At 35.3% G+C, this 17,490-nt stretch overlaps 3 protein-coding genes across 4 annotated transcripts in view; 1 reads left to right on the plus strand and 2 right to left on the minus strand.

Annotated features, from left to right (window-relative positions):
* The window catches only part of LOC127849056 (uncharacterized), a 41,007-nt gene that overhangs the window by 11,459 nt on the left and 12,058 nt on the right, over window positions 1-17,490 (minus strand). The window lies entirely within an intron of this gene.
* LOC127848578 (uncharacterized) lies at window positions 8,636-11,880 on the plus strand. Of its 2 annotated transcripts, none has more exons than XR_008034588.1 (3): window positions 8,636-9,081; window positions 9,523-9,742; window positions 10,367-11,880. XR_008034588.1 is itself a non-coding variant. In XM_052381124.1 (3 exons), the coding sequence occupies exons 1-3, from the start codon at window positions 9,053-9,055 to the stop codon at window positions 11,514-11,516; spliced, it is 1,335 nt and encodes a 444-aa protein (XP_052237084.1). In that variant the 5' UTR covers window positions 8,636-9,052; the 3' UTR covers window positions 11,517-11,880. The 2 variants fall into 2 exon arrangements, 1 of the variants encoding a protein (XP_052237084.1); XM_052381124.1 differs by having other exon boundaries at window positions 9,587-9,742.
* On the minus strand, window positions 12,492-14,860 carry LOC127848577 (uncharacterized). Its single transcript, XM_052381123.1, has 3 exons — window positions 14,538-14,860; window positions 14,092-14,306; window positions 12,492-13,781 (listed from the first exon to the last, which is right to left on the minus strand). Exons 1-3 carry the CDS (start codon window positions 14,838-14,840, stop codon window positions 12,725-12,727), a joined length of 1,575 nt encoding a protein of 524 aa, XP_052237083.1. The 5' UTR covers window positions 14,841-14,860; the 3' UTR covers window positions 12,492-12,724.

The raw sequence follows: 17,490 nt of genomic DNA on the forward strand, positions 1-17,490 counted from the left end.
GTTTACCATCACGTGACTGCCGTAAAGCTCAAAAAGCGTCTCACTAATTCTAAGTTCACGAAAGTCCAAAAAAGTGATTTCGAGAAATTCGCTGTTAAAGTTTTGAAATAACAAACCATGTATTATAAAACAAGATATCTTTTTGAAATTTGGACAGGTGGTTGAGATGTATGCAATCTATCAATTTGCAAAATTTTAAAACAATTGCTTTTAAAATAAAAAAAGTTATATGAATTAATAATTTTTGTTAATATGTCGATTTGTGCAATTTTTGTACATTCGCGACTTTAGAATTAAGGCGACGTTTATTTGGTTGAATCCTACACAAAGACATTCGCGATTTTAGAATTAAAATGAATAGAAAATTGTCACGTTTCGCCAATGTTGAGGGGTGAATAGTGCCAAAGTAGAGAAAGGTACAAATATCCTTTTTTTGCATCGTGTAGAGCTCGTCAAGCCCGATAAAATGATACCAAATATGCCATTTTTGCAATTTTTGACATTCGCGACTTTAGAATTAAGGCGACGAAAGTATGCATCATATGCTATTGTGACGAAAACACTTGATCAACCAATGTGAATAATTAATGATACAACTCCTCACGTTTGCTCGCAAGGAAATGCAAAACAAATATGAAACATCATTTAGGATTATAACCACACAGGTTCTGTTCATGAATATTTAATTATATGTCGTTTTTTTAACGGAGTTGCTTAAATAACCACGACGTATGACCGGTTATGGTGTTAGTGATTGTTGCCTATATCTTAACCCATTTATGCTTAGTGGATTCTCCCATCCTTCAATTTATTTCCAAAATAAGGGATGTCTAGTATATTTATATCTATATTTAGAATATTTCTTACAGAAATTCCTTCAAGCAAACAGCGCAGACCCTGCGGCGTCTCATCTGGGTCTACGCTGTTTGCCAAGACCTTTTTTCTAGACGCATAAATGGGTTAACAGCGACTCAACTCAAGTTACATCAATATGGTATCATTCCGTTGATAACAACGACGTGTTTTATTTGAAGCAAGTGTCCGATTTCAACACAATTTACACACAATACAAAAACACAGGAAAAACATTAACAGTAATAACTGCAAATGTAATCACCTTATTGGGAAGGTCGAGCAATTTGATTTGTTCTAGTACGTCAACACAGCAAAACATGTAAGTTAAAATTTATATAAATCACAATTCTGATGAAACTGCAAAAATTGGGAATACACTTTAAGTTTATTACAAATTTATTTCGCAATGGTATTGTGCAGCATTGATTCTCACTGTATATGGTGTAATAAACAAAACTATAAGTGGATGTGCCATGAAAGGGACCTTGTCACGTTTTTGGACAATATAAAAAAAATGTTTCCGATTCGCAAATTGTTGTTGAAGTTATTATATGTGTGAGGAAAACAGAAATACTGAACATTTACCATGCTCTAAAATTTCTATTATATGCATCTTTTGACGATTTGAAAACATGAAAATGAATAATTTGTAGCATTCTGTTGTTGGCGTTATAGTTTGTGACACTACACGGATTGCTTATATAAAGTATAAAACACATCACTTATTGTATGAGCACGGATGGCCGAGTGGGCTAAGCGTTAGACTGTTACTCCAGCGGTCAGTTGTTCGAGCCCAGTTGAGGTTTACTTTGTTTCTTTCTTTAATTTTATTCTTTTTTACTTGAGCTTTTTAGATCTAAGGCTTTCATTTATCAATATAAGGACAAACGTCAAAATCTGTGAAAATGTCCCTTTAATAGCAGTGACTCAATCACTCGCGACTTGCTGTTGTAAATATATATATCAATACTATTATTGAGCACATACTACCACTGAATGCGATGCTATTGTATGCAGGCAGTGGGTGTGGTATTAATAGCAGTAACTCAATCACTCACGACTTGCTGTGCTTTATATATAGCAATACTATTATTTAGTAAATACTAACACTAGATGTTATACTATTGTAAACAGGCAGTGGATATGGTATTTATAACATTGACTCGTTCAATAGCAAATGTCTGTGCTTTTAATAAACTGTCACTGGATATGATTCTATTGTATGCGAGAACATCAACGACAGCAGCTTTTTGCATGTTTTTGTTGCTATTAACTACCATTGTCAAAGCCGTCTCCTGATTATTCCGATAGACAGCGGAATTTGCAGATGTATTGTACTCAAACTAATACACGTATTGATTTATTATCTGGCCCCACGCATCTCGCTACATTATTATGATTGATAATACAATCGTTTGTTACAGAATTAATACGCACTAAGATAATGGATTGATGATTTGTAATTTGCACTCTGATTATCTAACATTTAAGGCAAGTGGAAGACAGCCAGCCAGCCAGACAGACGAACGGACGGACAGAAGGACGGACGGTATATTCAGACATAAAAATAAGAAAAATAAAATAATATAAACAAAACAATAACCATACAAAATGATTAAAGTTCGGGTTACCGCATTTGAAGGCTGAGTGCAAATGTTTCATTGCATTTTTCTTAAGTTGTTTAATGTAAATATGACCAATAATACTTCTCAGTTAACAGAAAACGCACTATGTGCGGTATTTATCATTGATTGTCAGTATGACAATATCACGTACCGGAGAAAACTTTCTAAATTTGTTTAAGTGAATGTTTTTTATTCATGGTTGTCACATAATTCATTCAGCAAATATTTGGTTTCCTAGCAACGACCATCAACGCTCCATTAATGGCGGAAGAACTCGCTCAAGTTATTCAGTACAGTCCTTGTGAAAATTCTGTTGTTATAAGGTTTCATTATAATCTTTATATTATTACTGTGCATTTGTCCGTCGGTCATTCAGATGGTCGGTCGGTCGGTCCGTAAGACCACTTTGTTCGATATTTATGGAAAAGTCTGACAAACGATAATCCAAATTGGTATGCTGACCGAAGAAAGACGTTTATAAACTTTGAGGTCAAACGGTCGAAGTCAATGAATGTATTAACCTGACAACTGATTTCTTCATAGACGAGTTTGTTTATAATTGTGCACGAGAACCGTTTGACCATATTAGTGTTTTGGTGACTAGAGAGGAATAGAAGAAGCGTATAGTTTTTTTAGCTCGGCGTTTTCGGAGAAAACCCGAGGTATTGTCATAGCCAGCTCGTCGTCCGCCGTCCGCCGTCTGACGTCCGCCGTCCGCCGTCCGCCGTAGGCGTCGTGCTAAAACCTTAACATTGGCTCTAAAATCAAAGTGCTTCCACCTATAACTTTGAAACTTCATATGAAGATGCACCTTAATGAGTTCTACACGCCACACCCATTTTTGGGTCACTAGGTCAAAGGTCAAGTTCACTGTGACCTCTAATATAAAACTTTAACATAAACTTTAACATTCGCTCTAAAATCAATGTGCTTCCACCTACAACTTTGAAACTTCATATGTAGATGCACCTTGATGAGTTCTACACGGCACACCCATTTTTTGGTCACTAGGTCAAAGGTAAATGTCACTGTGACCTCTTAAAAAATAAAATCTGACAAGCTTTCATTTATTTAAAACTGCACCCGTAGCCGAGCGTGGCAACCGATATGCGGTGCTCTTGTAAGGTCATCCTTTTCAGACTTGAATTTAATAGAGGATTGTAACCACACAGTATCTAGAGAATTCTTTAACTTGCGAGAATATATAAATTAGCATGTTGGCTTTTGATTTTGAGACCAGGATATCAAAAGCAAAGGTCAACGGGGCATGGTTTATTTAGGGGGGGGGGGGGGGGTGAGAGGGGGATGCATTTTGTGGCTTATACCTCTTGTTGATAAAATCGCTTACAAACCGAGAATTACATTTACCTTAAAGGGATCTTTTCACGCTTTGGTAAATTGACAAAATTGAAAAAAGTTGTTTCAGATTCGTAAGTTTTCGTTTTAGTTATGATATTTGTGAGGAAACAGTAATACTGAACATAAACCATGATCTAATATAGCCATTATATGCATCTTTTGACGATTTTAAAACCTAAAAATTATAAAGCGTTGCAACGCGAAACGATTTAATAATTTGGAGAGTTCTGTTTTTGTCGTTAAATTTTGTGAAACTACGAAGATTGCTTATATAAGGTATAAAATACGTCAACAATGTGTACTCGGCAGAATAGCTCAGTAGGCTAAAGCGTTTTTACTTCAGGACTCTGGCAGGACTCCAGGGGTCACTGGATCGTAACCTGCTCCGGTCAATGTTCTTTTACTTTTTGTATTTTTTTTTCTTGTTTTTTAATGGAGCTTTTACGATCCAATGTTTACATTTATCAATATAAAGCATTTAATGAATAAGTTAAAAAAATGCCAAAATCTGTGAAAAGGCCCCTTTAATTATTGAAGGCATTTGATGAAAACCAACATTCATTAGTATTATAATGTACAAACATTGAATCGCATGGACTACTTTAAAGTGTGTTGGCTAAGAAGCACTTTATTTCCCCAAAAGTATTCGCTTCATATGTTTTTTATGAGTCTTCCTATTAAGTCATCATTTAGACTGTAATTCATGTATTGCGTCTCCGCTTAATTTATTCACTACATTTATATACAATTTCTTGATGTTCAAATAACGAAGTTTATATACAAGTTTGATTCATCTTGTCATTTTGTTTACCAAATATTTGCAGCATATTTTCTTTTATTTTGGATACTTTTCTTTTCTCGCCAACTTTTCAACTACATGTAACAACGTATTTACTCTTTTGCACGCGCTTGTGTACGCGTGTTTATCGAAGCCAAAGCCTTGTCTGACCAAATAAGCTACTTTGAGTACATAAAACCCAATTAATTCCTATGCTAAAAATAACAAAATTAATTGTCACGTGATCCTGCACTATGTATTGGACACAGAAACTGACCCAATGCTATAGAAGCAACTTCCAAGAGTAGTACGAACAGCAGCACGAGATATCATTGAAATAAAATGGATCCATAAAATGTATGATGAATAGTGGATGTGCTAAAATAGCAACGATGTACCACTGGGCTCGATTCCCATGATTGGGTCTACATTTTTACAGTGATGTGATTGAAATATAAATAAACTGAAACTGCATTTATATCCGAAGGGATCATTCTTATGATTTCTACTACCTTTATTTTAGGCAAGTGCCCAATTGCAATACAACTTGACACAGAACAAGACACTGGGCAAACACAAACAGTAATAAATACAGATGTGGTTACCTCATTGGTACGGTCGATGATGTGGTTACCTCATTGGTACGGTCGATACAGATGTGGTTACCTCATTGGTACGGTCGATACAGATGTGGTTACCTCATTGGTACGGTCGATGCGAAGTACTTTAACAGGTTTTAGGTGTCACATTTAGCCTATATTAATTCGCACAAAATTTAAGTGTTAATAGATGTTAATTTTTAAGCATTAAGTTCTAATCAAACTTCAAAAAAGAGAATAAATATAATTTTTATTACAATTGAACAACTCAATGATCGGGAGAAGCATGGGATGCCACTGTATATGGTGTGATTAGCAACTTTGACCCATTTATGCCTAGCGTTTAGAAAAAGGCCTTGGCAAACAGCGTAGACCCAGATGAGACGCCGCATCATGATGTTTGCTTAAAGGAATTTCCGTAAGAAATATTTAAATATACAAATAAATATACTTGACATCCCTAATTTGGAAATAAATTGATCCAATTTAGAAGGATGGGAGAGTCCACTAGGCATAAATGGGTTAATATCATTAACTTTATAACTCGCAACTGGCTGCGCCTTTGATCTCGGGACAATCTATGGATACGGTGCGAATGTACGCGTGTGTATTTCGACGTTTATTTACCTTTCAGCGGAAAACATTTAATGTTGAACCATAGTAGGTCATTTGTGCTCGGATAATCGAATTTGTTTTTGATTCATATATACCATGGTGACCAATGAGACCGTAATGTGCACTGGTAGACAATTTCAAGACACGTCATGTCTGGTTGCCCCGCCCTAGTGAGGGCAATGCTATGCTATATTATGTATTCAGGCAGTGGTTGTGTTATAATTAGCAGGGGCTCGTTGGCTCGCAGCTGGCAATGCTTTTAATGGACAATAGCTTTATACGCTGCTAATGTGTGCAAGACAATCAACGACATCAGCTTTTTGCGTGACTTTGTTGCCATAAGCTACCATTGCCCGAGCCTTGACATGATTAATCCGATAGCATGAAGAAGCTGCATATGAATTGTACACGAACTAATACATGTATTGATTTTTTATCTTGCTCTACGCTTCTCGTCGCAATATAATGATTTATAATAAAATAGGTTTGTTACAGAATGAAATATAATGAAACACAATTAAATAATACATTGATTTTCTCACTTTGATTATCTCTTATTTATGTCAAGCGACTAGTTGCCTATACAATCCAGCACAAAACGTTCAATACAATATCAAAATAAACAAATGATTTAAGTTCGGGTAACAGAATTGAACTAGTCCACGTACATGTGTGATTGCATAAATAAAACTGTTTAATGAAAGTTTTATAAAATGACATTTCTTCTTCTTAGGTTATAGATAAGTAAGAACCGTATATATGGTATTTAACATTGATCGTCTGTATGGCAATATCACTTATTATATGAGAGAATTTTCATTTTGTTGAAGTATATCCTTTTCATTTATAGTTCTCACTTAATTCCGTCAGCGAATATTCCGTTTTCTTGCAACGGCCGTCAACGCTTTAATCGTCCAGTGCTCATGGTAGGAAAGTCGTACATGCATTTTTAATTCAGTACAGTTCCTTATGAAACTCTCGTTTCTATCAATTTCATCTAACTTTATTACCATGCAAAGATCATCCTAAGTGCTTGACAATCCTTTAGAATAGTGGTTTAGCTTCAAACATATCATATTTCGCCACTACAGAATTGCAATTACTTTATAAGTAGTTTTACTTTATTGCAATTACTTTATAAGTAGTTTTAAGCAGGTTTGTTCCTGTAATACTTCTACTAATAATGTATAAAATTCATATTACTTTAAAATATACTTTTCGCATGCGTTGTTTTGGGCAACCGCCTTGGAAAGGTCCACGTTTAGTATTCAGGGTTGAAGATAAAACTTACTTTAAGCCCAGAAATAGTTACTTCGCAATGAAATTACACGGTTTTATAATTATGTGGGATACTATGCCAAAGTAGTGCTTGTTTGCCGTGGCGTAGTGGATGTGGTGTCCGCCTAGCGACCGGGAGGTCATAAGTACGTTCCCCACTGTGTGAGCGCTCTTTACATCTCCCCCCAAAGACACCAAGTAATAGTTCTAGTCTAAAAATGGACTCAAGAATATTTAGATAAGCCTTTTGCATTTATGCAATCGAGCTTAACCCTTTGCATGCTGGGTAATTTGTCGTCTGCTAAAATGTCGTCTGCTGAATTTCTAAAATTAGCATTTTCTTTGATTTTTTTTCAAAGAATACTATCAGAATAGCAAACAGTTTGGATCCAGATGAGACGCCACGTTCTGTGGCGTCTCATCTGGATCCAAACTGTTTGCAAAGGCCTTTAAAATTCAGCTCCAGCGCTTTAAGGGTTAAATAAATAGGTTCAAACTTAATGCAGTTGAATTTCGCATCTGCTTGCAACAGTAAGTCTAGATTCTAGCACACTTGTGTGAACAATACCCGGTTTAAATACACCAACAAACAAAATGGATGATAATTATACAGGACAGTAGTACGCATTTGTTTCCATTTTTTGTTTAAAATTCTGTAAATAAAAAAGCTGTAAAATCTAAAAACCAAAAATCTATAGAAAAACCCCTTAATATCAGCAAATCATCCACTACTTAAGGTTTTGTGCATTTAGTGAACATCATTTTTTATACCATTCTATATCGTTGATTGAGTTGTTCAACTTTAACTGGAACGTGCCTTACTGGCCTTATTGGCGCCATCATCAGGGTATTTTTTGTTTAAAGGAAGTCTCTTCTTCACAAAAATCCAGTTTAGGCGGAAAGTGTCGTCCCTGATAAGCCTGTGCGGATTGCACAGGCTAATCTGGGACGACACTTTACGCACATGCAGTATGCCCAGTTTTCTAAGAACGCGAATCATTTCATGAGATTCAGTAAGTATATGGCTATGTTAGTTTAAGTTGTTTTATCAGTTATGTTTTAAACAAGCAAATATTACTACGGTGGGTACAATTTTAACCTTTTGTTTTGCAAACTCCAGACTTGTTACAGAAAACTTGATAGTACATGTTCCATAAATTAAACTTAAGTTGAGATTTCCTGAAGGAGTTTTGTGAATATCGGGACTGACAGGCGACTAATGCGAACCTTGATGTTATGAGTCGTGTTCTGAGAAAACTGGGCATAATGCATGTGTGTAAAGTGTCAAAGATTAGCCTGTGCAGTCCGCACAGGCTAATCATGAACGACACTTTCCGCTTTTATGGTATTTTTTGTTGAAAGGAAGTCTCTTCTTCACGAAAATCCAGTTTAGGCGGAAAGTGTCGTCTCTGATTAGCCTGTGCAATCTGGGACGACACTTTAAGCACATGCATTATGCCCAGTTTTTCCAGAACGCGACTCTTATTGTCTCGTACGATAACCTAATTACCTCCCCTTATAGCTCTTCAGCAATTTACTTCCGGGGTGTTCATTGTTCAAGATGTCGGACGCAGACAAAGGAATCAGCGAAGCGTGTGAGAAAAATGATAGTTTGACAGGATTTAAAGTACGAGAATTGAAAAGCTACTTGGCTAGCCGTAGGCAGAATGTTTCAGGCAATAAACAGCAATTAATTGATCGTGTAAAAGGGACATTTAAACTTGGTATTTCGGACGTAAACGGAGAAGACGATGGCGTGTTGCAGCATAATGCTAGCTCGCACAGATTTGTTACACCTTCGGGTGAGAAAATTCCCCATCCTGACTCATTAGATAATTGGACAGATGATTATTCAAAACTCCCGGAATTTGGAGATAAAGACATCTACAATTATCTAGTGTTAAAAATGAATTCTCAGAGACATCTCAAGTCTAAAGTGTTCTATGAAGATGGACATGTACATAAAGTCCAGGTCAGTATAAGTCTTTGTGGCATCAGTTCAACATGCCTATAAAAATTATTATTAATGGTGTTTTCATATTATATGATCTGCATAATAATTTTGATGAAAGTATTGTTAAATATAAAAAGCGCTGTGTGTTTTAACCCATTTATGCCTGGCGTATAGAAAAAAGCCTTGGCAAACAGCTTAGACCCAGATGAGACGCCACATGATGCGGCGTCTCATCTGGGTCTGCGCTGTTTGCTTAAAGGAATTTCTGTAAGAAATCTTCTAAATATAGAAATAAATATACTAGACATCCCTAATTTTGGAAATAAATTGATCCAATTTAGAAGGACGGGAGAGTCCACTAGGCTTAAATGGGTTAATTACTTGTTAGACATTCCGACGGTCAAACAGTTTATCATTTTAATTTATACTTTGCATTTACTGACAGATTTTGACTTTCAGGTAAAACAGGAATAGAAGCATACAAAGATGTAAAATAAATATTTATTTGTTTTCAAACAAGTAGCATCGATGAAAACACAAGTCATCTCTACATCCGAGCAACTGTCATCCCATCATTTCCAACAGCCGATAAGAAAAAGTCTCCAGATTATCGACCTTGGGTTCTCCTTTCCAAAGTGACTGGATGTGTGCATTCTGCAACCTGTAATTGTCCAGCAGGGTAACTATTTTTAGCTTGTTTTGCAATAATTTCTGTTATCATGATGTTGTAATTATCCTTCATATCGCATTATCTGTATAAACCTTTTTCAGTAAAACAATGCCAATATCATACATTTCCTGCTGTGTTTATCCATTTGTGAGATTACATACGCTACAGACAATTTTGTTACTTATATCCACATTCAGTTAGGAACAGGCCATATTGAAGCATTTCAATTTTATTTTACATTTATATTTGATTATAATAAAAATGTAATATAAGCACTCTTTTGTATTGTCTTTATTTGATCGCATGTTGTGTCTTATGTTGTGTCGTGATGTTTTGTGTTGTATTGTGCTGTAAGGCAATAACTCACTTGCCTTAAATAAAATAATTAAGGACTTTCGGTTGATCATAAGGATTTCTCTCCTGTTGATGTTTTTGGAGTTTCTTAGTATTATATTTATCATTTCTGTATGCAATCTTTAATTATTGATTTATTTTTCTGCCTAAACCATTGTATATGCATTTTGTTCATGTAACATTCTGAAAAAATTAAATTGAAAGGAAAAATGTGACCTAGTTCAATTACTGCATAATTATTTATTTGCCCATCAACTGTCAAATTCATTATTTTTTCAGAGAAGGTGAATCGTGTAACCACATCGGCGCGCTCTTGTATGCAGTGAAGGACATTTGTAACAAAGTGCAAGATGGCAAGCATTCCTCAACATCTCAAAAATGCAAGTGGTCAAATCCCAGGAAGAGGAAATTAAGTCCAAAAAAGAGTCAGAGTGTGATTTTCAAGAAACACAAGTTCGAATCCTCATTGAGGAAACCTGTAAGTGGCTTGTTTGTAAAAGAGAATGCTACATTCACAGAAAGTACAGTGAACATTCAACGACTGAGAAACAGACTTACTGAAAAATCCTTGAATGTAGGTTGGCTGCAAAACTTTCCCGTGCACAAGGAACCCGAGCCATTGATACCAACTATCCACAAAGTTGAGTTCATGTACAGGGACTCGGTGAACTTAGAGTCGCCCGAGTGTTGCACAGTCTTTGAGGCCCATTTTAGAAATATTAACATTAGTGCCGATGACTGTCAGGCTGTGGAAACAATGACTCGGGGGCAGAGTAGCCAGCCATGGAAGGTTGCCCGAAGAGAGAGGATAACTTCTTCATTCTTTGGGAAAGTTTTTAAACGAAAGACTGACACTAAGCCTGACAACCTGTTGAAGGAGATGCTGTATTCTGATTTCTCCAACAAATCTACTGCATATGGAAAAAAACATGAAAAACCCGCACGGAAAATGTACGTCTGGAAAATGAACACCGTCCATAAGGGATTGAAAGTAACAGAATGTGGGTTGCTAGTAAACCAAAGGTACCCACATCTTGGTTCCAGTCCAGATGGCCTAGTTTATTGTCCACATTGTGAAGAGAGTCATGGACTTGTTGAAATTAAATGCCCCGCATCAATGAAGTGGCGGATGATCACACCTGAGGAGTGTTGTAATGACAAAGACTTTTTCTGTTCCCTTGTCGATGGAAAGGTGGTTTTGAAACAAAATCACCAGTACTACTATCAAGTACAAGGACAAATGGCAGTCAGTGGTAGAAGGTGGTGCGATTTTGTTGTTTGGACATGTGCCGGCTTGTCAGTGGAGCGTATCACGTTCAATAATAAACTGTGGATGCAAATGCAAGCCAGACTTGATGACTTCTACATTAAGTCCTTCATCCCGGAGTTGTACAGCCTACGTGTGTATAGGAATGTACCTTTAATTTGAAGAAATTGAACAATGGACTGGTAGTACATAAGAAGTGTCTGTCTATAAGCAATAAAATGAATAAGATCAGTACTACTACTATAGACATGGTTTCTGTTTGAAAGTGAAAGGTTACTTTTTGACCTTGTGTGTTACCGCCTTGTATGCGCCTTGTATGTTTGAAAAAATAAATACATGTTCATGTTATATAAATTCATTGATGGGAAATAGATGTACCATTACATAGGATTGTACTCTACAATGTTTTTGAATTGTCATATGATATTATTATTTGACTTGATTGTTTGTTATGAATTATAAATAATACGAGATTAAATGACTTGTTCAAGTTAATATGCATGAAATAAATGTGTGTACAATGCTTGGTTATAAATCTTGTATTCCTTTCTTTAACTTCTGTGATCATATTCCAGAGACATCTAATTTAATCCGATTGTTTATATTTATTTAAATAAATGATATATTTGAAAATGAATCATTTTATTACTACCGAAAGTATTTATTTATATGCAAAGAGCCAACTAAATGTTTGAAAACGTTGAAAGTCAGATAATTGTGTAACTTGAAGTGTTTCTGAAATATAGATTTGGCATCATTAAAATGAATTTATACCCAATTCAAAAGCAGCTGCTGTAATGGGACATGTAAAAAGATTTTTATTTTTTTTAAGTGTGTCAGTAAATGCCTTAAAGTGCTTATTTTAACCACGGCATTGCAGAAATGATAATGCAGCTGTATTTTCAGTACAAGTCTACACCATAAGGGCATTTTGCTCCCCAATTTATACTGAAGTGTTCTTTGATTTTATTTTTATGACACAATTGGAAAACTTATTTTTACAATCTATAAACAAGTCCCTTTAAGCATGCCCTACAAGTTTGTATTAACACCCAAATAATACTTTAACAAATACGGTAATACTAGTATATGGACTTTCCTTCTGTATCTTACTATTTAGAAAGCCAACACAAAGTCTTTGAGGCAACATACTATTTTATTTTACTGTAATAAATCAAGTACGTGTTAGTCAGTGATAAACAAATTATGCAAACAGGCATTTCAAGCAAAACATATGTACATATATGTTAACAGTTTTTCAAGTAACTCTATATCAAGGTCATTCCTGTTAACATGAGATTAAACAGTGTTTGTTAGCCAGTCATTGTGTGAGCACATTTCACATTACAATTTCATTTATTGTTTGTTTATTAATCCTGCACAAGTGGAGGTTGTAGATTGGTCAAGTATGTGCATATCTTGAACAGTTTAGAGACACGAGGGGCCATTGAGATAGGAATGTTTCCTTGAAGTATCCGGAAATTCTTAATCCTTTCCATTTGTCGCTCAACGTGTATCCTGCACATGGCAATGTCTTTAGTGAGAAGCACGTCTTTCTTGGAGAATTGCTTATTGGCTCTTTTGAACGGTGGTATTATTAGTTTGACTGCTTTTGGTGTTGTCAAGTCACTTATTGTAAAACCTTTATCCACCATAATAGCATCACCTGCGGTTAACAGGTCTAGTAAGCCACATTCCTTTGTAATTTGCTTATCACTTATGCTTCCACACCATAAATCAGATACAAAAGTCACAACACCATTCAGGCTAATGCCTACTAGCGCCTTGTAAGTCATGTGTGATTTATAGTCACTGTACATTAGGGACTTAAGTTGCAAAGAGCTAGGGACTTCAGTGTAAATCTCAGTACAGTCAACAATGATACGGGTATCTGGAAATTTGTCTTTGAACAATTTTGGCATGTTGGACTTTATGACTTCTATACTTGGCCATTGCACTAGGACAGCAAGTTGCACGCTTAAATAGTCAATCCACCGGTTAACAATGTCACTACACTGTGATTTTGACAAACAGAATCGAAAGGCTAAATCTTCAATCAGAAGTCCTAAGCGCAGTCTCATCAATACCATGAAGAACTCGTTTATCACTGACAAGCTGCGCGGTCGACCTCCTTGATTCGTAGTGTAGCTTACTTTCCTTCGTGAGGTCTGTTCTTCTGCGTTGTCCTTTATTTCGTCAAAGACAGCTTGAAAATGTTCATTACTGGGTATACCTGTATAGAAGCACAACTGTTCATCTTTGTCTTTAACATCATAGTACGTTAGCAACGGCAAGGAACACTGAATGCCAACTTCACATGTGTGTGTTTTTGTCTGTGTTGAACTGGTTGTGTATTTTTTTATAGGATCAGTCTCTGTTTGTGTACTTCCGTACCTCATATCTGGTTCTGCCTGAACATACGTAGCCCTGAAAAAAAATTATTTACTATAATTATAAGTTATAAATCATTTGTCAAGTAAGTCTATAAAATATATTTAGCGCTGCAGGAGCTCATAACTGATGATAAGCCATTGAAAACTAATGTTTAAAATTTAAGTTGATAACTGTTTTAATTTTTAAATGTATTGAGTTGTGTTCTTAACAAAGTATTTATGCTTAATCAGCAATTTATTTATTTTTAATTATAAATGTAACCTATAGAAAAATATAATGATATTTATTTTAAAATTATACTACACGTATGTACATATGCGCCTGTGGCCAGTTTAAATATTACCTTGTTCCAGTTTTTTTAGGCACCAATACAGGTAATGCACAGTAATCGTGTAGGTAGGCTGAAACCTCCATGATGGTCTCTATATCTGGTACGTTGAAATGCGGTCCGGGTTGGTAGTTCTCATCATCGTCAGACTCAATTGTGAGGAAAGCATCGTTGAGGCTAATATCATCACTGACATCACTGTTGTTGTTACAGTCAGTGCTCTCAAGAGACTGTAAAAATAACAATCAGCAAAATAAAGCCTCAAGTATATCTCTATTAAATATAATAAATGTACATGCACTGCTGGTGTCCAGTTAATCGTAATGCAGAGAAAATGTGTGTAGTGAAAATGAAAAACGTTTATTTACATATTTGAAAATGGAGAGAATCGGTAAAAAAGTCCCTTTAAGATAAATTGTACTTTGAAGAAATGTCCAACGATTCATTGTTGAGTAACTTACTGTTGTTGGGAATGTCTTTGTGTCTCCGCTTTCTGTTGGAAACATCGATGGCAACGGATTATTTTCAGTTGGCCCTCTTAATCCAACAAAGTGCTCGCTGCACAGAAACTTGTTGGCATTCCACTTAAATGTTCTCATCACGGTCTTACATCGCTGAATCCACACTCGTTTTAAACATTTATCCTGTGGAAATCGATGCATAGACACTTTTCTGTTATCAATTATCATGCCTCTATAAATTCCTTTACAAATACAACAATATTTTCGAGTCTTTCTCGCTTTCTTTTTCACTGCGTCATCCATTGTTTTCGTTTATCGATCTATATCTGTGAACACCCCGGAAGTGAAATGCAGTCGTCTGCGCATTTCCAATTTGAAGAGTATTCAAGGGAAAGTAACTCAGTTTACGTATCGGACAATAGATTTTAGATAGATTGAGGTAGATGTTCAATAAATTATGCACGGGTTGTGCGATAAACATCTGCGCGTTTCAAAGTATATAGATACATACAAATAATTCAGAATCTTTTTATGCCCCCGGATCGATAGATCGGGGGTATATTGTTTTTGGCCTGTCTTTCTTTCTGTCTTTCTTTCTGTCTTTCTTTCTTTCTGTCTGTCATTCTGTCACAAAACTTTACTGTATAGTAAAGTTTTGCAATAACTTTTGAAATATTGAACATAGCAACTTCATATTTGGCACGCACGTGTATCTCATGGAGCTGCACATTTTGAGTGGTGAAAGGTCAAGGTCATCCTTCAAGGTCAAAGGTAAAAAAAACCGGCGCATTAGGGAGCATTGTATTTCTGACAAACACATCTCTTGTTTTGTATTTGCTTATTAGTTATTTAGTTGCGCATATGTAATGTAACAGACTGGAAAATATCATTCAAATAACTACCGCGACGATCAATAAAAAGCGTGAAATATCGATCTCCACAAAATTTGTTCTACTACCGGTAATGGCTTTCGATAATAAGATTCCGGGAAAACGCTTAAAATATCGTTTATTCGATATTTGAAACTTGTTCATTAGATATTTGAAATGCAATGCATTAAGGAAGCAAAACATATGCTATACAATTAATTTGTTTCGATCCGTGGATTCGATCCGTGGAATTGTTCACAGTTGTCAGGAATAGTGAAATACGTGTTTACTTTACACGGTGGTTACAAGAGTTCACTTATGAATCTGATTTTATTATAGAAAATGTCTAGTTCTCGTGATGAGCTATGGTGGGTCACCAATTAAATGTTAAAAGAGAATATTTTCGTGTTGTAAACTAAAGAGGAATAGGATGAAGTAAATGTAGAAATAAAAAAAAACATTTCATGAATGCTTCTCTTTTTACTATGTTTATGTTTTGAATATCCGCCTAATGTTTACCATCACGTGACTGCCGTAAAGCTCAAAAAGCATGTGTCCTATGCTATCGATTAGCAATATTATTATTGATGATACGACTTATCATATTTGCTCGTTAGTAAATAAATAAAAAAGAAGAAACATCACTTGGGGTTTTAACCAAACATGAATATTTAATTACATCTCCATTATTTTTTTAGCCGATGTGCTAAAATAGCAACGACTTATAATCGGTTATGGTGTTAACGATTGTATCCTAAATTTTGACAGTAATGTGCTTGAAACGTAAATGAATTGATGAAGCTCAAGTTACATGAACATGGCATCATTCTGTTGATAACAACGACTTGCTTTATTTGAAGCAAGTGTCCGATTATAACACAATTACACACAATACAAAAACACAGGAAAAACATAAACAGTAATAACTGCAAATGGGATCACCACATTTGGACAGTCGAGCAATTTCATTGGTTCTAGTACGTCATCACATCAAAACATGTAAGTTTAAATTTTTATAAACCTTAAAGAATAAAAATTCTGATGAAACTGCAAAAATGGTAATACACTTTAAGTTTATTACAATTTAAGTTCTAAATGGCCGTGTGCAGCATTGATTCTCACTGTATATGGTGTAATAAACTAAAAATATAAGTGGATGTGCCATGAAAAGGAAATGTCACGATTTTGGACCAAATTAAAACAAAAATGTTTCAAAATCGCAAATTTTCGTTGTAGTTATGATATCTGTAAGGAAACAGTAATACTGAACATTTACCATGCTCTAAAAATTCCATTATATGCATCTTTTGACAATTTAAAAACATGAAAATTATAAAGCGTTGCAACGCGAAACGATTGAATAATTTGGAGAATTATGTTGTTGTCGTTATAGTTTGTGACACTACAAGGATTGCTTATATAAAGCATAAAATACATCACTTATTGTATGAGAACGGATAGCCGAGTGGTCTAAGCGTAAGACTTTTACTCCAGGGGTCAGTTGTTCGACCACCAGTTGAGGTTTACTTTTTTCTTTCTTTAATTTTATTCTTATTTTAATGAAGCTTTTTTGATCCAATATTTACATTTATCAATATAAAGCATTTAATGACAAACTTCAACATCTGCAAAAAGGTCCCTTTAATACCAGTGACTCATTCACTCGCAATTTGCTGCGCTGTATATATATATATATATATATATATCAATAAAATTACATACTAGCACTGAATGCGATGCTATTGCATGCAGGCAGTGGATGTGGTATTAATAACAGTGACTCGTTCAATGGCAAATGTTTGTGCTTTTAATAAACTGTCACTGGATATGATTCTATTGTATGCGAGACCATCAACGACAGCAGCTTTTTGCATGACTTGGTTGCCATTAACTACCATTGTCCGAGCTGTGTCCTGATTATTCCTATAGACAGCGGAATTTGCAGATGTATTGTACTCAAACTAATACACGTATTGATTATGTATCTTGCTCCACGCATCTCGCTACACTATTATGATTGATAATACAATCGTTTTTTACAGAATCAATACGCACTAAGATAATAGATTGATTAGTTGTAATTT

Source organism: Dreissena polymorpha, chromosome 10 (assembly GCF_020536995.1).
Source record: "Dreissena polymorpha isolate Duluth1 chromosome 10, UMN_Dpol_1.0, whole genome shotgun sequence".
In the NCBI taxonomy this organism is placed as follows: domain Eukaryota; kingdom Metazoa; phylum Mollusca; class Bivalvia; order Myida; family Dreissenidae; genus Dreissena; species Dreissena polymorpha.